At 39.4% G+C, this 17108-nt stretch overlaps 1 protein-coding gene across 5 annotated transcripts; it reads left to right on the top strand.

The window, feature by feature from the left end:
* Positions 1-2120: 2120 nt before the first annotated feature.
* On the top strand, positions 2121-15976 carry marco (macrophage receptor with collagenous structure). 5 transcript variants are annotated; one of them, XM_089132939.1, is made up of 21 exons: positions 2123-2278; positions 2499-2600; positions 5081-5190; positions 5283-5370; positions 6920-6973; positions 7779-7832; positions 8046-8144; positions 8231-8267; positions 8405-8484; positions 8707-8769; positions 10480-10575; positions 10654-10725; positions 10817-10897; positions 11117-11179; positions 11897-11992; positions 12076-12122; positions 12207-12258; positions 12357-12374; positions 12503-12541; positions 14434-14598; positions 14704-15976. In XM_089132939.1, the coding sequence occupies exons 1-21, from the start codon at positions 2161-2163 to the stop codon at positions 14832-14834; spliced, it is 1665 nt and encodes a 554-aa protein (XP_088989065.1). In that variant the 5' UTR covers positions 2123-2160; the 3' UTR covers positions 14835-15976. The 5 variants fall into 5 exon arrangements, with proteins under 5 accessions (XP_088989067.1, XP_088989066.1, XP_088989065.1 ...); XM_039690885.2 differs by having other exon boundaries at positions 8231-8275; positions 8404-8484; positions 12076-12120; positions 12214-12258; XM_089132938.1 differs by having other exon boundaries at positions 8231-8275; positions 8404-8484.
* The last annotated feature ends 1132 nt before the right edge of the window (positions 15977-17108 follow it).

Genomic DNA, 17108 nt, shown 5'->3' with positions numbered 1-17108 from the left:
ACACATTAATTGACACTATTAGTTAAGAAAATATGTTATTAAGGAATTAATACACAATGACACATTGAATTAATAGCAATTCATGTATTACTTAATCTATTAATCATATAGACTCTTTATTAGTTGCTGATGCAGTAATCATCAATTAATGGTTTAGTTCGCCATTAGTTATACATTAACTCATGATTATCTGTGCATTAGTTAAGGATGAATTAATGCACATTAGTGCACCCGTATTGTAAAGTGTTACCGATGTAATGTTTTTATACTGTACAAACTGTATATTCATTCCCTTAACCCTAACTATCACAGATACCTTTCTGCATTGTTTAGTATGGTTTTTAAATCCATTTTAATCACAAGGACTCGTAATAGTGCTCAATGTCCTCATAAGCCACGTTTATGTTGTAATACCAGTGTAATAACCATGTCATTACACAAACTTATGTCCTCATAAATTTTAAACGACCACACTCACACACACAGTTCAATTCATATTTATTAATTTATAGCGATTTTACCAATACATATTTCAAAGCAGCGTATCTACATTGTCTCTACAATACAGTTACGTAGCGTGATCTGTTATCAGAGGTGACGGTGTCCAAGTCTAGATGTCCAGCCTATTTCAGAAATATACATAATACATCACTTATAACAAATCACACCGTTAGCTAACAATGTATTAATTTAAATACAGGTTGTTCCTATAATTGGGGGAATATAGGAAAAATTGTATACGTCCAAGGGCGTATATGTGTCTGGGAGTGTTATGTGCATGTGTATTTTCTTCTTCTCTCTCTCTTACTCTTTTCTTGTGTGTCTTTATAGGATTATGGGCTGGTTAACCCATGAGTGTTGTCCGCGCACTGATTGGTGTGTGTCCTGAGGAGTCTGATATAAAGCAGCAGAGAGAGCGCTGAGGGGGAAGAGAGATAACACAACATAAACATAAAAGTTTGAGTTAACACTCATGGACGAGGTCGAACTGGAAACCATGTTAATCTTGGACTACATTGGCCACCGTAGAAGTTAAAACGAAATCAGAATTGAGAGGAACAGAAACTAATGTTCACTGGATGGTCATGTACCTTTTCAGCGCTAGATGGGGGTAAAAATCACACAGTGTAGCTTTAGTTAGAAAAAAATGGTAACAGTCTGATAGGTATGATCTATATAAACCACCTTAAGGCCTGTCTCTGAATACCAGTATAATTTTGTAGTTGATATTTTATGATCTAAACAGGCCGGTCTGAGTATTTCACAATCTGCTCAGTTACTGGGATTTTCACACACAACCATTTCTAGGGTTTACAAAGGATGGTGTGAAAAGGGAAAAACATCCAGTATGCGGCAGTCCTGTGGGCCAAAATGCCTTGTTGATGCGAGAGGTCAGAGGAGAATGGGCCGACTGATTCAAGCTGATAGAAGAGCAACTTTGACTGAAATAACCACTCGTTACAACCGAGGTATGCAGCCACAACACACACAACCTTGAGGCGGATGGGCTACAACAGCAGAAGACCCCACCGGGTACCACTCATCTCCACTACAAATAGGAAAAAGAGGCTAGCGCACCAAAATTGGACAAAAGACAGGAAGAGCATTGTTGAGCATTATTTCTGACCATGTCCATCCCTTTATGGCCACCATGTCCCCATCCTCTGATGGCTACTTCCAGCAGGATAATGCACCATGTCACAAAGCTGGAATCATTTCAAATTGGTTTCTTGAACATGACAATGAGTTGACTGTAGTAAAATGGCCGCCACAGTCACCAGATCTCAACCCAATAAGGCAGTTCTGAAGGTCAAAGGGGGTCAAACACAGTATTAGTATGGTGTTCCTAATAATCCTTTAGGTGAGTGTATACAAAACAGCTGTTTTTTATGTTGATATATATAGTAAACTGTAATTTATTCCTGTGATCAAAGTTGAAATGTTGGCATCATTACTCCAGTCTTCAGCAAAAGCAGTTCATGCTTAACCTGCTACTGTAGCCAACTTCCTTTTTCTTGACAAACTCATTGGAACAATTTCCGATGCATATCTTTTTTTAGATGACTTGTGTTTCGATGAGCCAGCATTTTTTTTTTCACTGGTTTGGTTTTTAAACCGTAACCCAGGCTGTGTAGAGGTCAGTGTGTGGTGGAGCAGCTGATGGAGACAGATGTGGACTCGGTTGAAGGGAAGGCGTCTGTATTCAGCCAGGTAAACCCTCTTTATGAAGACAACATGAAGCTCAAGGAGTCTGACCGTTACGACTTCCAGCACAGCGGTGAGTCAGACTAAGTGTTTCTGGGATGTTTCATTCTGATCAATTATGACATTCAGTGGTCTAATATTTTAGATATTGATTGATTGACTGTTGTCGGTCATGGAAAAGATGTGTATTGAAATTTAAAATAGCTCTAATTTCATTTCCCTCATATCACTTATCACTTAAAACAAATCAGTTTTCTGTAGTTTAATCCAGAGTTCTGCATTGCTTGTTACAGAGCTAACGCTGAAGAAACCAGCGAAGAAATGTTGCTGTATTCCAGTTCTCATCGTGTTTCTCCTGCTCCTGGTTGCACTAAACTCTTTCCTGGCCTATAAAGGTAATAAATAAATAAATAAATTCACATTTTAAAAGTATAACTTCATAAATGTCCTTGCATTATATACAAAATTTCAAATGAAGTGGCATTGATTTGAAACCAAGCTAGTTTTAGGGTTTAAATAATTACATTATAAATAAACTTAACAAAATGAAGAAGCATTGTGACCTTTTGTAGTTGTCAGAAGTCAATGGATCGTGTTGATAGTCAAAGTGATTTCTACTCCTGTGGTTTCTCTATGACTGACTTAAAAAATGCACTTATTCTGTAATCACCAAAGAAAAGCTGATTAAAACATATTGAGCAAAAATGTAATTATTTTACAATAGAGAGAAAAGTTAATTATTTTACAAATGTCCCAAAATACTTTGTTGTATAATACAGCCTTTCTCAAACTTTTTTCAGTCAGGGCACTTCTGAAAAAAGTGCATAAAATCTCAAGGCACCCCAGTGTAAAATATAATTTAAAAACACTGCATAACCCAAATTTAAATGCAAATGTCTTGTTTAGTTAGACAGAACAGTAATGAACAGAGCATAATATGAACTGTAAATAACAATAATAATAAAAACTTTATAGCACCTTTAAAAACACAGGTTTGCAAAGTAGCTAATTCACAAAATAATTAATCAGAGACACAAATGCCATAAAACCGTAAGAGGTGGACCGCCCAATACAAGAACCCAATAACAAATCCAGACCAGGAGAACTCAAATGAAGTGCAGGATGCAGATAAAATAAAATAAAAATCCCCGGCTCTTATGGGGATTTTCTTTTCAAAAAACGATCCATAATGCTGTAACTAAAGTGGCCTAAATTCACGTTTATTTTTACGTTTCTGTCAGTCTGAGGTGTTGCTATAACGCGTTGCTATGGATTGCGTCACTTGCGTCAAGTTGTGTGCGTCTTGCTTCGGTCTTGTGAGACGGATTTTTTTTTATGATTAATTTTATATATTTATCTAAAATGAACTTACAATTTTATTAATATGTTCATATGTTTAAAAAGAAGAACGTAAATATGTAAATTCCAATATATTTATATATGAAATGTCAGCTGGTTTTTTTTCTGTTTTTTTAGCCTACGTAATTTTTTGGCGGCACCCCTGACACAGCTAGGGGGCACCCCAGTGTGCCGCGGCACCCACTTTGAGAAAGGCTGGTATAATAGAATGAATTTTGTATTTTTTAGTTGTGGCCTTAAAGGATTAGTTCACTTTTGAAAAAACTTTTGCTGATAATTTACTCACCCCCATGTCATCCAAGATGTCCATGTCTTTCTTTCCTCAGTCGAAAAGAAATTAAGGTTTTTGATGAAAACATTCCAGGATTTTCTCCATATAATGGACTTCAATGGGAACCAGACAGTTCAAGGTCCAAACGACAGTTATAACAGTTTCAGATGCAGCTTCAAATGTCTTTAAACGACACCAGACGATGAATAAGGGTCTTATCATGTGAAACGATCGCTTATTTCAAAGCTTATTCCAAAAACGTAACTTTTCTAAGGACAAATGCGAGCCTTTCTCCATTCTGTGAGGCGCGTTTGTAACGTCACGTAATACGTAATTACGTTCAAAAGGTCACGGGCGACGTAGCCAGAACTACAGAGTCAGTGTTTACAAGTTGAACGCATAGGTTGAATGTGCAAACTAACTCAAACGCCGTTTACAAAAAAGGAATTAAAAGGTAAAACAACGATGTCGGACGATTTTGATTCTGTACTTCCGGCTACGTCGCCCGTGACCTTTTGAACGTAATTACGTATTACGTGACGTTGCAAACGCGCCTCACAATATATTACAAGGCTAGCATTTGTCCTTAGAAAAGTTACATTTTTGGAATAAGTTTTGAAATAACCGATCGATTTCGCATGATAAGACCCTTATTCATCGTCTGGTGTCGTTTAAAGACATTTGAAGCTGCATCTGAAACTGTTATTAACTGTTGTTTGGACCTCGGTTGGACCTGGTTCCCATTGAAGTCCATTATAAGGAGAAAAATCCTGGAATGTTTTCATCAAAAACCTTAATTTCTTTTCGACTGAGGAAAGAAAGACATGGACATCTTGGATGACATGGGGGTGAGTAAATTATCAGCAAAAGTTTTTTCAAAAGTGAACTAATCCTTTAAGGTGCGGTCAGTTTTACCATTGCTTGCTTGGCGATATTTCATGGGCAAAACTTACTCAAGGAATCCATGCAAAAAAAAAAAAAAATCACTGATTTTCAAGATGGTCACTTGAATTCACCGCACTGACCAATAGAAATCTGCTTGGTTTGAAAGTGAATTCTGTGTGAGCTGAGCTTTATACAATATATAACTGACCGCTTTTATCGAATATGTTTGCACCTTACAGTAAGTGTCCAACGCTTTTTGTGACTCCTGTACATGAATATTTCACAGCATCATGTAAGCTATCACCTTGTTTCTGTTGTTCCATCATTTAATCTGCTTTGTATGGTGTGTATTGTATGCAGTCTTCACTCTGGAGGCTTGGGTTCACACTCACTGTACATCAGCTGATCCCAGTTCAGAGGAGGTCAAGTCTTCTGAAAGACTCAGGCTGGGCAGCTTCAGCTCAGATGGGGTAAATATATACACACACCTCACACCATCATTCATGTTGTGCCATAAAAACACATTCTGGGATATGAGCTGAAGGTGTGTGTGTGTTAACAGGAGTGTCTGTCCGATCTGTGTGGGAACAATGGGACTCTAGAGAAACTGAAAACTCAACTAAACCAGCTCAACGTTAGTGCACAGAGAGGTACACATATACACACAAGAGAAATACTACTGTTTGACCAGGGAATATATTGAGAATTTACCATGATTTCAGTCGTTAAAGGGGTCACGAAATGCATTTTCAGATCTTTTATTTACATTTACTCTCTTCAACAACTACAGTAGGCTATGTACTAACATTAAAATTAACCATTTGATACACTGCACTTATTGTGTACATACACATACGTATTTACACAGTACTTATGTTTAAAGGGCTCATGAACTGGCTTTTTACATTTTATTATATTGTTGTCTGAGCTCAACTTATGACGTTCGCATGGTTTTTGCATTCAATAACATCAAAATGAATAAGTAATAGGCTATTTTGTACCCTAGCTGAAAAATGCTCGGTTTTAATGGGCGTCTTGCACTGAAGACTTGGAAGTAAACACCCACAGCTGTGAGTGGATAACAGTTTTTTTCATATTATAATGAGTTTCAACTCACCCGTCGATGCACTTGGGGGAAATTGTTTTGAAAATGTCCAATGTTGTAAAATGGCAACCGGAATGATTGGCTCATACATGTCCGACCCAAAGTCCATGTGTTGCACCATTCCTGTCAGATCCAATATAGACGGCACAGCACCGTTCTTTACTCTTAATCGCTCTGCAAATCCAGTCTTGTTTACAAAACAATCCTCAGTGAAATGAAGCGAACAGACGGACGATGTTTCACCTCATCAGCTGGAACGTCATTAAAAATAAAGTTTATCCATGTCTATTGGATTATCCATAAGTTTATCCATAGTCCTACTGGAATCCAGAGGAAGCTTATGCAGCGACTGTCTTCTTCCACAACCAGGCGCTGCACAATATTCTGTATTGCTCGGTAGCTCGATCCGGTTTGTCATCACAAGGTAGGCATCTATGTTATTTAGCTATGCGTGTAATGCGCAAATCGGTGGGCGGGGCTAAACCGGCCGTTTTGAAGTAGGCGTTGATCTTCTTCTGCGGGGGTGGTGTTTTAACCCCTTCGACGTCATAGTTCCCCACTTTGAAAAACGAGTCGTTTGCTGAGCCTGGTGTCAATAAAAAGCTTTTATTGGACTAACAAGGACGTTTTCAGTTCTGAAACTTACAGGATATTCTTATATGATAACCTCTTAGACGTCAAAAGCTCAAGGGAAATTTTATTTCCCAGTTCATCACCCCTTTAAAACATACCTGCATGAAATTACTGTATCTATAATGACTCTGTTGGCCTTCTCTTACCCCTTAACCCTACCCAGACAACCAAATCTGTCCTAACCTTACCTGTATCACCTCAATAGCAGCACAAGTGTTTGGGAAAATCGTCACATCAAGAATGGGGAGATTTCAAATCCTGCAATTTCATAAGGGTGGAAAACAAAAACACATATCTGAGAAATATTTAAGGTGAAAGTTGCAGTATAATTTTATTTCAAAGTAAACTATTGTATGTGGAAATATCAAGAACATTTAGATTTTACATTTCAGGACATGTTTAAAGCATTTTATCTGGAGACATAAGAATTAAGGTTATTTTTTTTGCTTTATTTTTCATAGTCATAGTTGGTCCGCCTGGTCCACCTGGTCCGCCTGGTCCACCTGGATTACAAGGTAACTGTGTCCTGTGATAATGCCTTGAAAATATTGTCACTCAGTCCCCCTCTCAATCAAATTTAACATTAGTAGAAGCCTCTTGAATTTCACCTGCATAGCTCTAACTAGCTGGCCTCCAACACACACACACACACACCCCTGAACGTCACTCCCCTCCGGGTCACGGCACCAATGTAACAGGTCCCACTTGATATTCAACAGTTTTATTGATCATTGACAATGTTTTCCACTAAGAAACGAACATTGTTATTATGTTTCGATTGATACTGTGAAGCTGTTTTGATGCAATCTATATTGTGAAAAGTGCTTTATAAATTTATCTGCTTGCATTAACACCATTATATGAGAACTGAACTAAGCTGGGCGAGGACATCAATTTTTTCTGAACACTGTAAAGGTGACTAGATTTGACCACTCACACTGCTCTGAACGGGATTCAAACCATCATCAACTGGCATGGGAAGGCAGAGGAACGAGGTTTAGCTGCACAACTCTTCCTAGCTGGAATCCAGAAGGATACCAAACATCTGTGAGGCCCCCAAAATCCATGAGATCCTGTCCCCAGTTTAAAGGGATGAACATCTCTCAGTTCTCACAGATCTCAGGGACCAGAATAGAGCCAATCACTTACCACATGTTACTCCATAATCTGTGTAGTTTTAGTGCTCTCTGCTGGTCAAAACAGACATAAACACTGAACTGAACTATTTGTCCTTTGGTGTATTCCATCCTCTGTTCCAACAGATGCGTGTGAATGGTATTATTTATTCAGTATTTATACTCCAGATGTGCTCTGTATCAGGTACTCATGGAATCCCAGGAACACCGGGACAGAAAGGAGAACTTGGCTCCCCGGGTGAGTGTATTTTTGTATATCTGTATGCATATGTCTATGGGTGTAATTGCTCTTGAAAGTATCCTAGAGTAATAGCATCCTAGAGTATTGTGCTCTTAATTTCTCATCAGTTTTAACATGCCGCATTGACATAGGAAATAATTTTACGTTACTAACATTCACTTCTTTGGTGTATACAAAGAAAATGCTGCAAAATGATTGTATTTATGTCAGGGGGGGTTGGACAGCCTGGAGCTCCAGGTGAAAAGGGGCAGAAAGGAGACTTAGGTCTCGCAGGGGAACGGGGAATGGTCGGCGCTCCGGGTCAACCTGGTAATCGCCTCCTTACTTTCACACATCTCTCATCCCAGTATTGCAGATCCACATCTCTCCCTGACTGTATGTACTTCTGTCTCCAGGTGTCCCAGGCTTAAAGGGGGATCCAGGAGAGAGAGGAATACAAGGTGCCTGATTATTATGATGAAAGGGAACCTTAACAATTCATACTGTAATAAAAAAGAAAATATGTGTTGTGTAAAAACCTTGCACATTTTTCCATGCTGTAAGAGTTTTACTGCTCTGTGCACACAAGGTTTACCGGGGAATGACGGTCGTCCAGGTGCCGATGGAAAGACTGGTTTGCAAGGAACACCAGGGATCCGTGGATATCCAGGTACTTCTTCAAAGATAAATCTGACCCGGATGATTTGATAGCTTGTCTAGAGCTGCTAATTACTACAGCTGCTTAAAATATCAAGAAGATAAATGGAAGTGCAGTTGTGCAAAACTACAACCACATCACAACACCACTTTAATCAGTAGTAATAGTGATGATATCCTTGTTAAACACCACTGAAACACTTGACTGCTTGTACTTGAAATCTCTCTTCCGCAGGGCCTAAAGGAGACCCAGGTCCCAGTGGTGAGAGAGGACAGCAGGGGCCTTCAGGTGTAAGCGGTAAGAAAGCTATTGGAAAGAAACAAAACAACACTATTTAAAGATATTTAGCAGTGACATTGTCAGGCTTTTTTATTTATAACAAAATTATCTAATGGCCCAAATATAAAAGCACTGCAATATAACAGTGAAAATTACAGTGGATTTATAAATTAAAAACATAAAAAAAGCAAAACACACCTGATGCACAGACTTTGTTCTTCGTTCTCTAGAAGTAGGGTTCCTTGCTGTATTTTTGTGTAGTTAATTGAGAGAAGGTACACCGCCAAAAAATCTCGCTCCGACAAAAGTAACTTTAGTCAAAAGTTTCCCTGGACTGGTGTACTTGGTTTATCCTGAATATAGCTAATACCCCAATATTGGAGAAAGCTTATTGCACAGCAGTTTCAGTCCAGAATATATAGGGAAACACAAAGTACTCAGGAACGTGTGTAGACTTTCAAAGATGATAAGAAAGATGATATTTCCAAAAACTACAGATTATTTCACAGACAATTTTTACCTGAAAGTCACAAAACTCTACCACTAACTTGGCAACTTCAGCAAAAACAGAGAGTAAAGTTTTTCCCACTGACCTATATGACTGGATAGCTCATGACGTACTAAACTGCCAGCCCGTTCTCATCCTTTAGCGTCATATAGAACGCTATATGACAAAACGGCGCTATACTACGCACATGGCACCCTTTATCGTTAATATTCACGTGAACCCAAGGCGTCATAAATCCTTTAGCGTAATATGAGACTACCCTACCCCACACCTAAACCTACCCCTCACAGCACGTGTTATATTAACGATAACGGGTGCCGTGCGCGTAGTATAGCACCGTTTTGTCATATACTGTAGCATTCTATGACACTAAAGAATGAGAATGCGTTGAAACTGCCACCAGGCAGTGAAGCCACTGGAAGTGTTTGAGCGGCCATCTTAAGATTCCTTACCAGCAGAAGGCTCCAACGGCCGTTGTACAGAGATACTGTAGGTAAGTCCGACGGCACTTTTAAGATGACCCGCTGTGCATCAACAAGTGTAAAACGGATCTGGTTCACAAAAGGATCTACAAAAACTGCCAACAGGTTGTAATTTAAGCCCATATATAGTAATTTTTAGGCACAACTGTCGCTATTTCCATGTTGTTTAAAAACATGAAAGACGTGTGCAGTGTATTGGAGGTGAAACAGGCGTACATTAACCCATACAATTTGTATACGCATTTTCTGAACATGTTTTTGCTAACTAATCAAATACTTGAACAGATCTATCTGTAAAACACAATCCGAAATACCTATATTTTAAGTTCACAATACACATATACTTAATTTTTAATAAGCAGAAATAATTTTCAACTTTAAACAAATACCCATTTAAATGTTTAGGATGTTTGCGTTATAAGACTGTTCAGGGAGACTTTAGATTTAAAAACGGTGTCCCGTTATCCAATGTTTTCTCAGTCAAATCATACAATTTCCTATTGATTCAATAGAACGCGCGAGTTCACAAGGGAATCACAATATGGCGGCGCGGTGGCTTCACTGTTTATGATGTCATGAGCTATCCAGTCATTCTATTTAGATCAGTGTTTTTTCCTCACAAGTTCTCATTGTATCATCCTGGTACCCTGCAAATGTGACAGGCAGAATGATGCACCCATGAAATTTCATAATTCCTCATTGATTTGTGCCCTCACCTGTGGTTGGTTGGTCTTTTAGGGCCTCCTGGTCCACAGGGACCTTCTGGCCTGCGCGGATCACCTGGAGAAAAAGGCTCGCCTGGACCAAAGGGAGACAGTGGCATTGGCATTCAAGGTATTGTAGGAGTGCCCAGAACACATGCACATAAAAGTGAGCTGTTGCCAATAATTTTGGGTAAATAATTATTTTCAGGGCCCCCAGGACAGCAGGGAGGAAAGGGAGATCGAGGCTTAAAGGGGGATCCAGGAGCGAGAGGAATACAAGGTGCCTGATTGTTATGATGAAAGGCAACCTTAATAATTCATACTGCACATTTTTCCATGCTGTAAGAGTTTTACTGCTCTGTGCACACAAGGTGTACCTGGGAATGACGGTCGTCCAGGTACCGATGGAAGGACTGGTTTGCAAGGAACACCAGGGATCCGTGGATATCCAGGTACTTCTTCAAAGATAAATCTGACCCGGATGATTTGATAGCTTGTCTAGAGCTGCTAATTACTACAGCTGCTTAAAATATCAAGAAGATAAATGGAAGTGCAGTTGTGCAAAACTACAACCACATCATAAAACCACTTTAATCAGTAGTAGTGATAGTTTCCTCACTAAACACCACTGAAACACTTGACTGCTTGTACTTGAAATCTCTCATCCGCAGGGCCTAAAGGAGACCCGGGTCCCAGTGGTGAGAGAGGACAGCAGGGGCCTTCAGGTGTAAGCGGTAAGAAAGCTATTGGAAAGAAACAAAACAACACTATTTAAAGATATTTAGCAGTGACATTGTCAGGCTTTTTTATTTATAACAAAATGATCTAATGGCCCAAATATAATAGCACTGCAATATAACAGTGAAGATTACAGTGGATTTATTAATTAAAAACATAAAAAAAGCAAAACACACCTGATGCACAGTCTTTGTTCTTCGTTCTCTAGAAGTAGGGGTTAAAACCTTGTGGTATTTTTGTGTAGAGAATGTACACCGCTAAAAAATCTTGCTCCAACAAAACTTTAACCAAAAGTTTCCCTGGAGGACAGACCAACAGCCAGACTGATGACAATTGTCATAAAGTCTGGTGTACTTGGTTTATCCAAAATATAGCTAATACCCCAATTGGAGAAAGCTTCTTGCACAGCAGTTTCAGTCCAGAATATATTATATAGGGAAACACAAAGTACTCAGGAGAGCATGTGTGTAGACTTTCAAAGATAATAAGTATTTCCAAAAACTACAGATTATTACAGTTTTTACCTGAAAGTCACAAAACTCCATCACTAACTTGGCAACTTCAGCAAATACAGAGATTAAAGTTTTTCCTCACAAATGTTCATTGTATCATCCTGGCTCCCTGTAAATGTGACTCTTTTCAATGACGCACCCATGAAATTTCATAATTCCTCATTGATGTGTGCCCTCACCTGTGGTTGGTTGGTCTTTTAGGGCCTCCTGGTCCACAGGGACCTTCTGGCCTGCGCGGATCACCTGGAGAAAAAGGCTCGCCTGGACCAAAGGGAGACCGTGGCATTGGCGTTAAAGGTATTGTAGGAGTGCCCAGAACACATGCACATAAAAGTGAAATATGCTGTTGCCAATAACTTGGGGAAAATAATTGTTTTTAGGGTCCCCGGGACTGCAGGGAGGGAAGGGAGATCGAGGCTTGCCAGGTAAATTAAGACAAACATGAAAACAGATGATCAACATTGGGTTCATGTCATGCAGTCGTCATGCGAGTTTGATGTTGTATGTTGGTGTCCCAGGATCTCCGGGTGTGAGTGGAGTAAAGGGCAGTAAAGGGGATTCAGGTTGGTTTCTTAAAAAGGTTATTAATGACAAGAAGGCAACATACATCTGTGTGTGTTTCTTGACTTTCTTCTTTTCCTCTTACCCTATTCTCTCCCAGGGCAAAAGGGAGATCAAGGTATGTTTTGGCATATTTCGCGTGTATCCACAATATCTGTGAGTGCACAGCATCTATGTGATTATCAACCTGTTTTGCAAGTGAATTGATTGTATTTACATGATTTTATGTATGATGGTCTTAAACAGGTCCGAAGGGTGATGTAGGACCCAGGGGTTTTGTGTCTGGTAAGTTACCATAAATACTGATCCATCTCTCTGTACTACTGTGTGTCACTAGCTATGTTTCCATCCAGCATTGCAATCAGGCTGTTTTCCTCCAGAGTGTCAGACTATACTATTCACTCGTCTCAGAGTGTCAGGCGAAACACAATGGCCCTCGTTTATCATTCTTGCGTAGAAACGGGCGTATATGTTGCCGTAAGATTATGCTTACACTCCTCTCACCGCCTGATTTATGAAGCTGTGCGTACCTTTGAAATACAGGTGTACGCAATGCCTGCCCTTGATAAATGCCGCGGCTGAAAACAATCGTCATTAGTTAGAATAACATGCCCCTCTTTACAGTATTCAAGTCTCCGCTCCCCCCAACGCCCCCATTTTACGTCATGAACACACGGAAGATGGCAAAGAAGAGAAACTTCTCTGACGTGGAGCCGAAAATGACCTATCACAATGCATTATTTTACAGCACGTTATTTGAATTACCATTCAATTTCGAATCACGTCACATGTATTGGGGTGTACAATAGTGTTGATGATGTGATGTGGAGTAGCCTACCATTCATTCACATTAATAATTGCATAATTGCATAATTATTATGATTTGCATTATTATGACGCTTATTGTTATTTAGAAAAAGAGAGTCGTTATTATTATTTGTATTATTATTATTATTATGTAAATGTAACGGAGGCCAGCTAGTAGTTGCTGTGCAAGTAAACCTCACTACCCTGATCTCAATAGGCACTCTAGCGACAGATGCTAGAGGCTGCAGTCTTTAGCCTCCTTGTTAGAGCGCCTGACTCTCATGCCGGAGTCCCGGGTTCGAGACCCGCTCGAATTGGGTCAAGTGGGACCCGGGTATAGGGGTTACATAAAAGAGGAGGAATGTATTTTTTATTATTTTGTCAGTCTGAATTATTTTTTTGGTCATTTAAAAAAGCCTTTCATTACCAAACCCCGTCTGTGCGCACGTGCCGGGGCTACTAACCCTGAAGCGTCAGGTTAAAGCACACAGGCTCGCAACTGAAGGAATACATATGGCTACAGATCAAATGCTTTGATAAAGTCACACAAATTAAACATTGAAGTCCAGGTTGAACAAAAATAAACACTGAAGTTTATAAGTACTATGTTGTTTTTTTGTTTGTTTATTTTTTGTACAGTGGGTCATAATAGATCATATTTTTTAGTTTGTCAGTGCGTTTTGTGGTGGTAGGAATTTTTCTGCACATTTCCGCACTAACTCAAAACGTGCGTACACCACCTCCTGCGCTGGTGTAGGATTTGAGTGTGCCGTACGCCAACGTCCATATTGATAAATCTCAAAGTCACCGTGGTTTTGGGTGTATGCTGGAAATTTGGTGTACGCACTTTTGATAAATGAGGGCCAGTCATGTTCTCTTGCGTTCGGATGCTGGTGTTTAGGAACGCAATCGTGTGAGACGCTTCTGGAGGAATTAAACAAAATCATTCTGACGTAAGACTATGACATTTGAGATGCTGCGATCCCATTGGTCTACTGGTTACGCCAGTTATCCAATCACAGGCTCTGTGGAGTCAAAGTAACATGAGGTTATTGTCGAGCATCAAATGATTTATTCTGCAAAGGTGTAGTTTATGTGCATGCCCTCTTATCGAATAAAAAAATTATTCGCACCGTTAGTTTCATGCACATTTTTATGCACACTGGTTTCCATCCAGCATTTTTTGAATGCGATAACCCAAAATTCACATTAAAATAATTGAATGAAAACATAGCTAGTGTTAACATCTATTCAATTCTCAGAGATTCTTGTATTGTTGTAGTTTTTTTGTCTACTTTACAAAATAATAGTCACTTTAGCGTGAGATACCAATGCCCAAACATGTCTCATATATGTGTATTTGTCTGTAGGTGTGGTTCGTTTAGTGGGAAACTCCACGCGTGGAAGAGTCGAGGTGCTGCATAATAGCGTCTGGGGAACGGTGTGTGATGACAGCTTTGACTCTGTGGATGCTTTGGTGGTGTGTAGGATGTTGGGCTTCCAGAGGGCCACCGGGGTGTACACGGACGGTGCAGGTGAAGTATCGGTCTATTCTTAAGGGGTTTTAGTTAATGGCTCATGGTATACAGGCTATGGTGTCCACAACCCTCTCAGAACGCTCTGCTGTGTGTCTCCTGCAGGAACTGGAACAATCTGGCTGGATGATTTGGCATGTACCGGGAATGAGAGGAACATTTTTGACTGTCCACATAAAGGAATTAATAGTCATAACTGTGGCCACAATGAAGATGTGGGAGTTAGCTGTGCCTGAATAAAAAGAAGAAACTTTCTCACACCAAGAACTCATTTTTGTCTGTGTTTTGGTGATTTTTAGTGGATGTATAAAGTCAGTTCCCCTCACACAGAAGCAGTTCATCAGATTAACTACCTTCCACTAATGTTTGAAAGCGTCTCATCTTATGAAACCAAATTCTTTTTGTCAAATGTTTAAAAACACTGTCATCAAGGCAGCAAAATTCATGCATTTACTGTAGTTTAAATGGGCTATATGCACGCATAAGTTCCGCATTTGACGCAAGGAAGCTCGTCCATTTAAGCGGAGGAAAACCGAGGAAAACGGGATTATGGCAGAGTCTTCAAAATTTACTGTCCTCCCGTCTTTGAAACGAAACGTACATACGCTTAGATGTAATTTTATATATAGTTATGTTTATTTAATATAATTTTAAAAAGAAGCATAAACACAACGAGGGGTGTCTGTTTTATCTGTTTTTGTGACTCACGTTTCTTTAGTAAAACCATGAAGTATAAAATTCAATAAATTCTCGGTATTGCATTGGACTCTACGATCGGCGGAAGTTATCGAGCATCCTTAATCCTTCGCCCGGAAATACCGCCGTGCCCATTGGACTGTGCGGACATATTTTTTGTTTTTGTACAATATGAAGAAACAAACTCATCCATGTATACTGCGCTATCCTAAAACTGTCCTAACTCAAAACACTTAAACACAGCAAAATAAAGGGCTTACAGTAAAATAGCTTTTGACTCTAAAATGTGTCGTATATGTGCCTGGTCACTCAGGCCTTGTCCACACTAATAGGTTTTCGTTTGAAATGCATGTATTTCTCTCCGTTTTGGCCTTTCATCCACACTGAGACTGCGTTTTAATTAATGAAAACTAAGCTTTTTAAAAAGCTCTCCAAAACGCTGTTGAAGTGTGGACTGTGAAAACTGAGGAAATTAAAAACGTTGAAGTAAGTTAAGTCATGACAGGCATATTGTGCCAATAGATATTCATGTGTATACCAGTATTGTGCCTGTTATTCATGCATTTTTTTAAAATGTGAACTTGTGTGTGTGCATATGTACAAATTAAATGTATAAAGAAAATCAATGTTGTCCTAACTTATAACACTTACACACACAGCAAAATAAAGGGCTTAAAATATCTTTTGACTCTAAAATGTGTCTTATGTTTCTGTACACTCAAACACAAAACCCTATTGCGCTTCCACACATCTCTCTCACGGTCCGTCTTTAACTAGCACTGTCTTGAATTTTGGATCTAAGAGACACTAAGCTAGGATTATCATTCATCTGCTGTTCTCCTCTCCAGGGAGTTCCTCTCTCCAGTCCTGCCTTCCTCTCACGGTGTCTGTCTGGCCCCTCATTAGCTGTGGGACCCTGGGTACAGAAGACTGGGTTTGGGTGTGAGGTCCTCTGAAGGGCTAAGAGGCCGCACTAATAAATAAATGATCCAGTCGGCGACAGAAATAATAATGAGAGAGGAAGTGATACGCTAGCATTTATAAAGAGCTCCGGTCCACAGGGAGCAAGAGGCTCTTTGCTCTTTTATACTGAAGCCAAATCTGAGAACTGATCAACAGTTTACCAGATTATAGGTAGGATAAGTCTGCCCATTTAGATTTTTATTTAAAACTTATTTTATGTTGCTTAAGTTAATGTTTCACATGCAGCAGGTGAGCCAGTGCACAGTTATTTTTTTATGTATTTTAATTTTATGTGCATAATTTATTTTGTTAAACTACATAAATGCCATTATTCTCTGACGTATCCCAACTGTTACAATAAAACATCAATTGACCAAAATAACATGCATTTTTATTCAGTATATAAGCAATATTTCGCTTTTTATGTTAAATTGACACCGCAAGAAATATCCACAAGTTTCCGAGGGGCGCTCCTGTAAAAAATAAAGTGGGTGAAACTTCCGGTGAGGCGGCGGAAGTAGCATTCCAATGGTGTTTTGTGTCTTAGTTAGCGAAGAGGCTAGCTGTTTTTTTTTTTCGGAGAATTATTTTACTATTTAAAGACGCAAATCTTTATGAGAGATGTCGTTACGGAGCTCAGGGACAACATGTGCTGTTCGCGGTTGTATGTATAACCGGATTAAACTAGTTCAGTGGCTTAAACGTGATTGTTTTGAACATAAGCTGAAAACGAAATCAGAGTGATCCTGCCAGAGCCCGTCTCTGATCCTACCAACGACTGTAGTTTCCATCACCTCTCAAAAGACGACGAATCTTCCTGTGTACATTTGTTTAAATTCTTAATATTCTAT

The sequence above is a fragment of the Pimephales promelas genome, chromosome 7, assembly GCF_988280905.1.
Source record: "Pimephales promelas chromosome 7, fPimPro1.hap1.1, whole genome shotgun sequence".
NCBI classification, from domain to species: Eukaryota; Metazoa; Chordata; class Actinopteri; order Cypriniformes; family Leuciscidae; genus Pimephales; species Pimephales promelas.
This window is presented reverse-complemented; position numbering and strand designations above follow the sequence as displayed.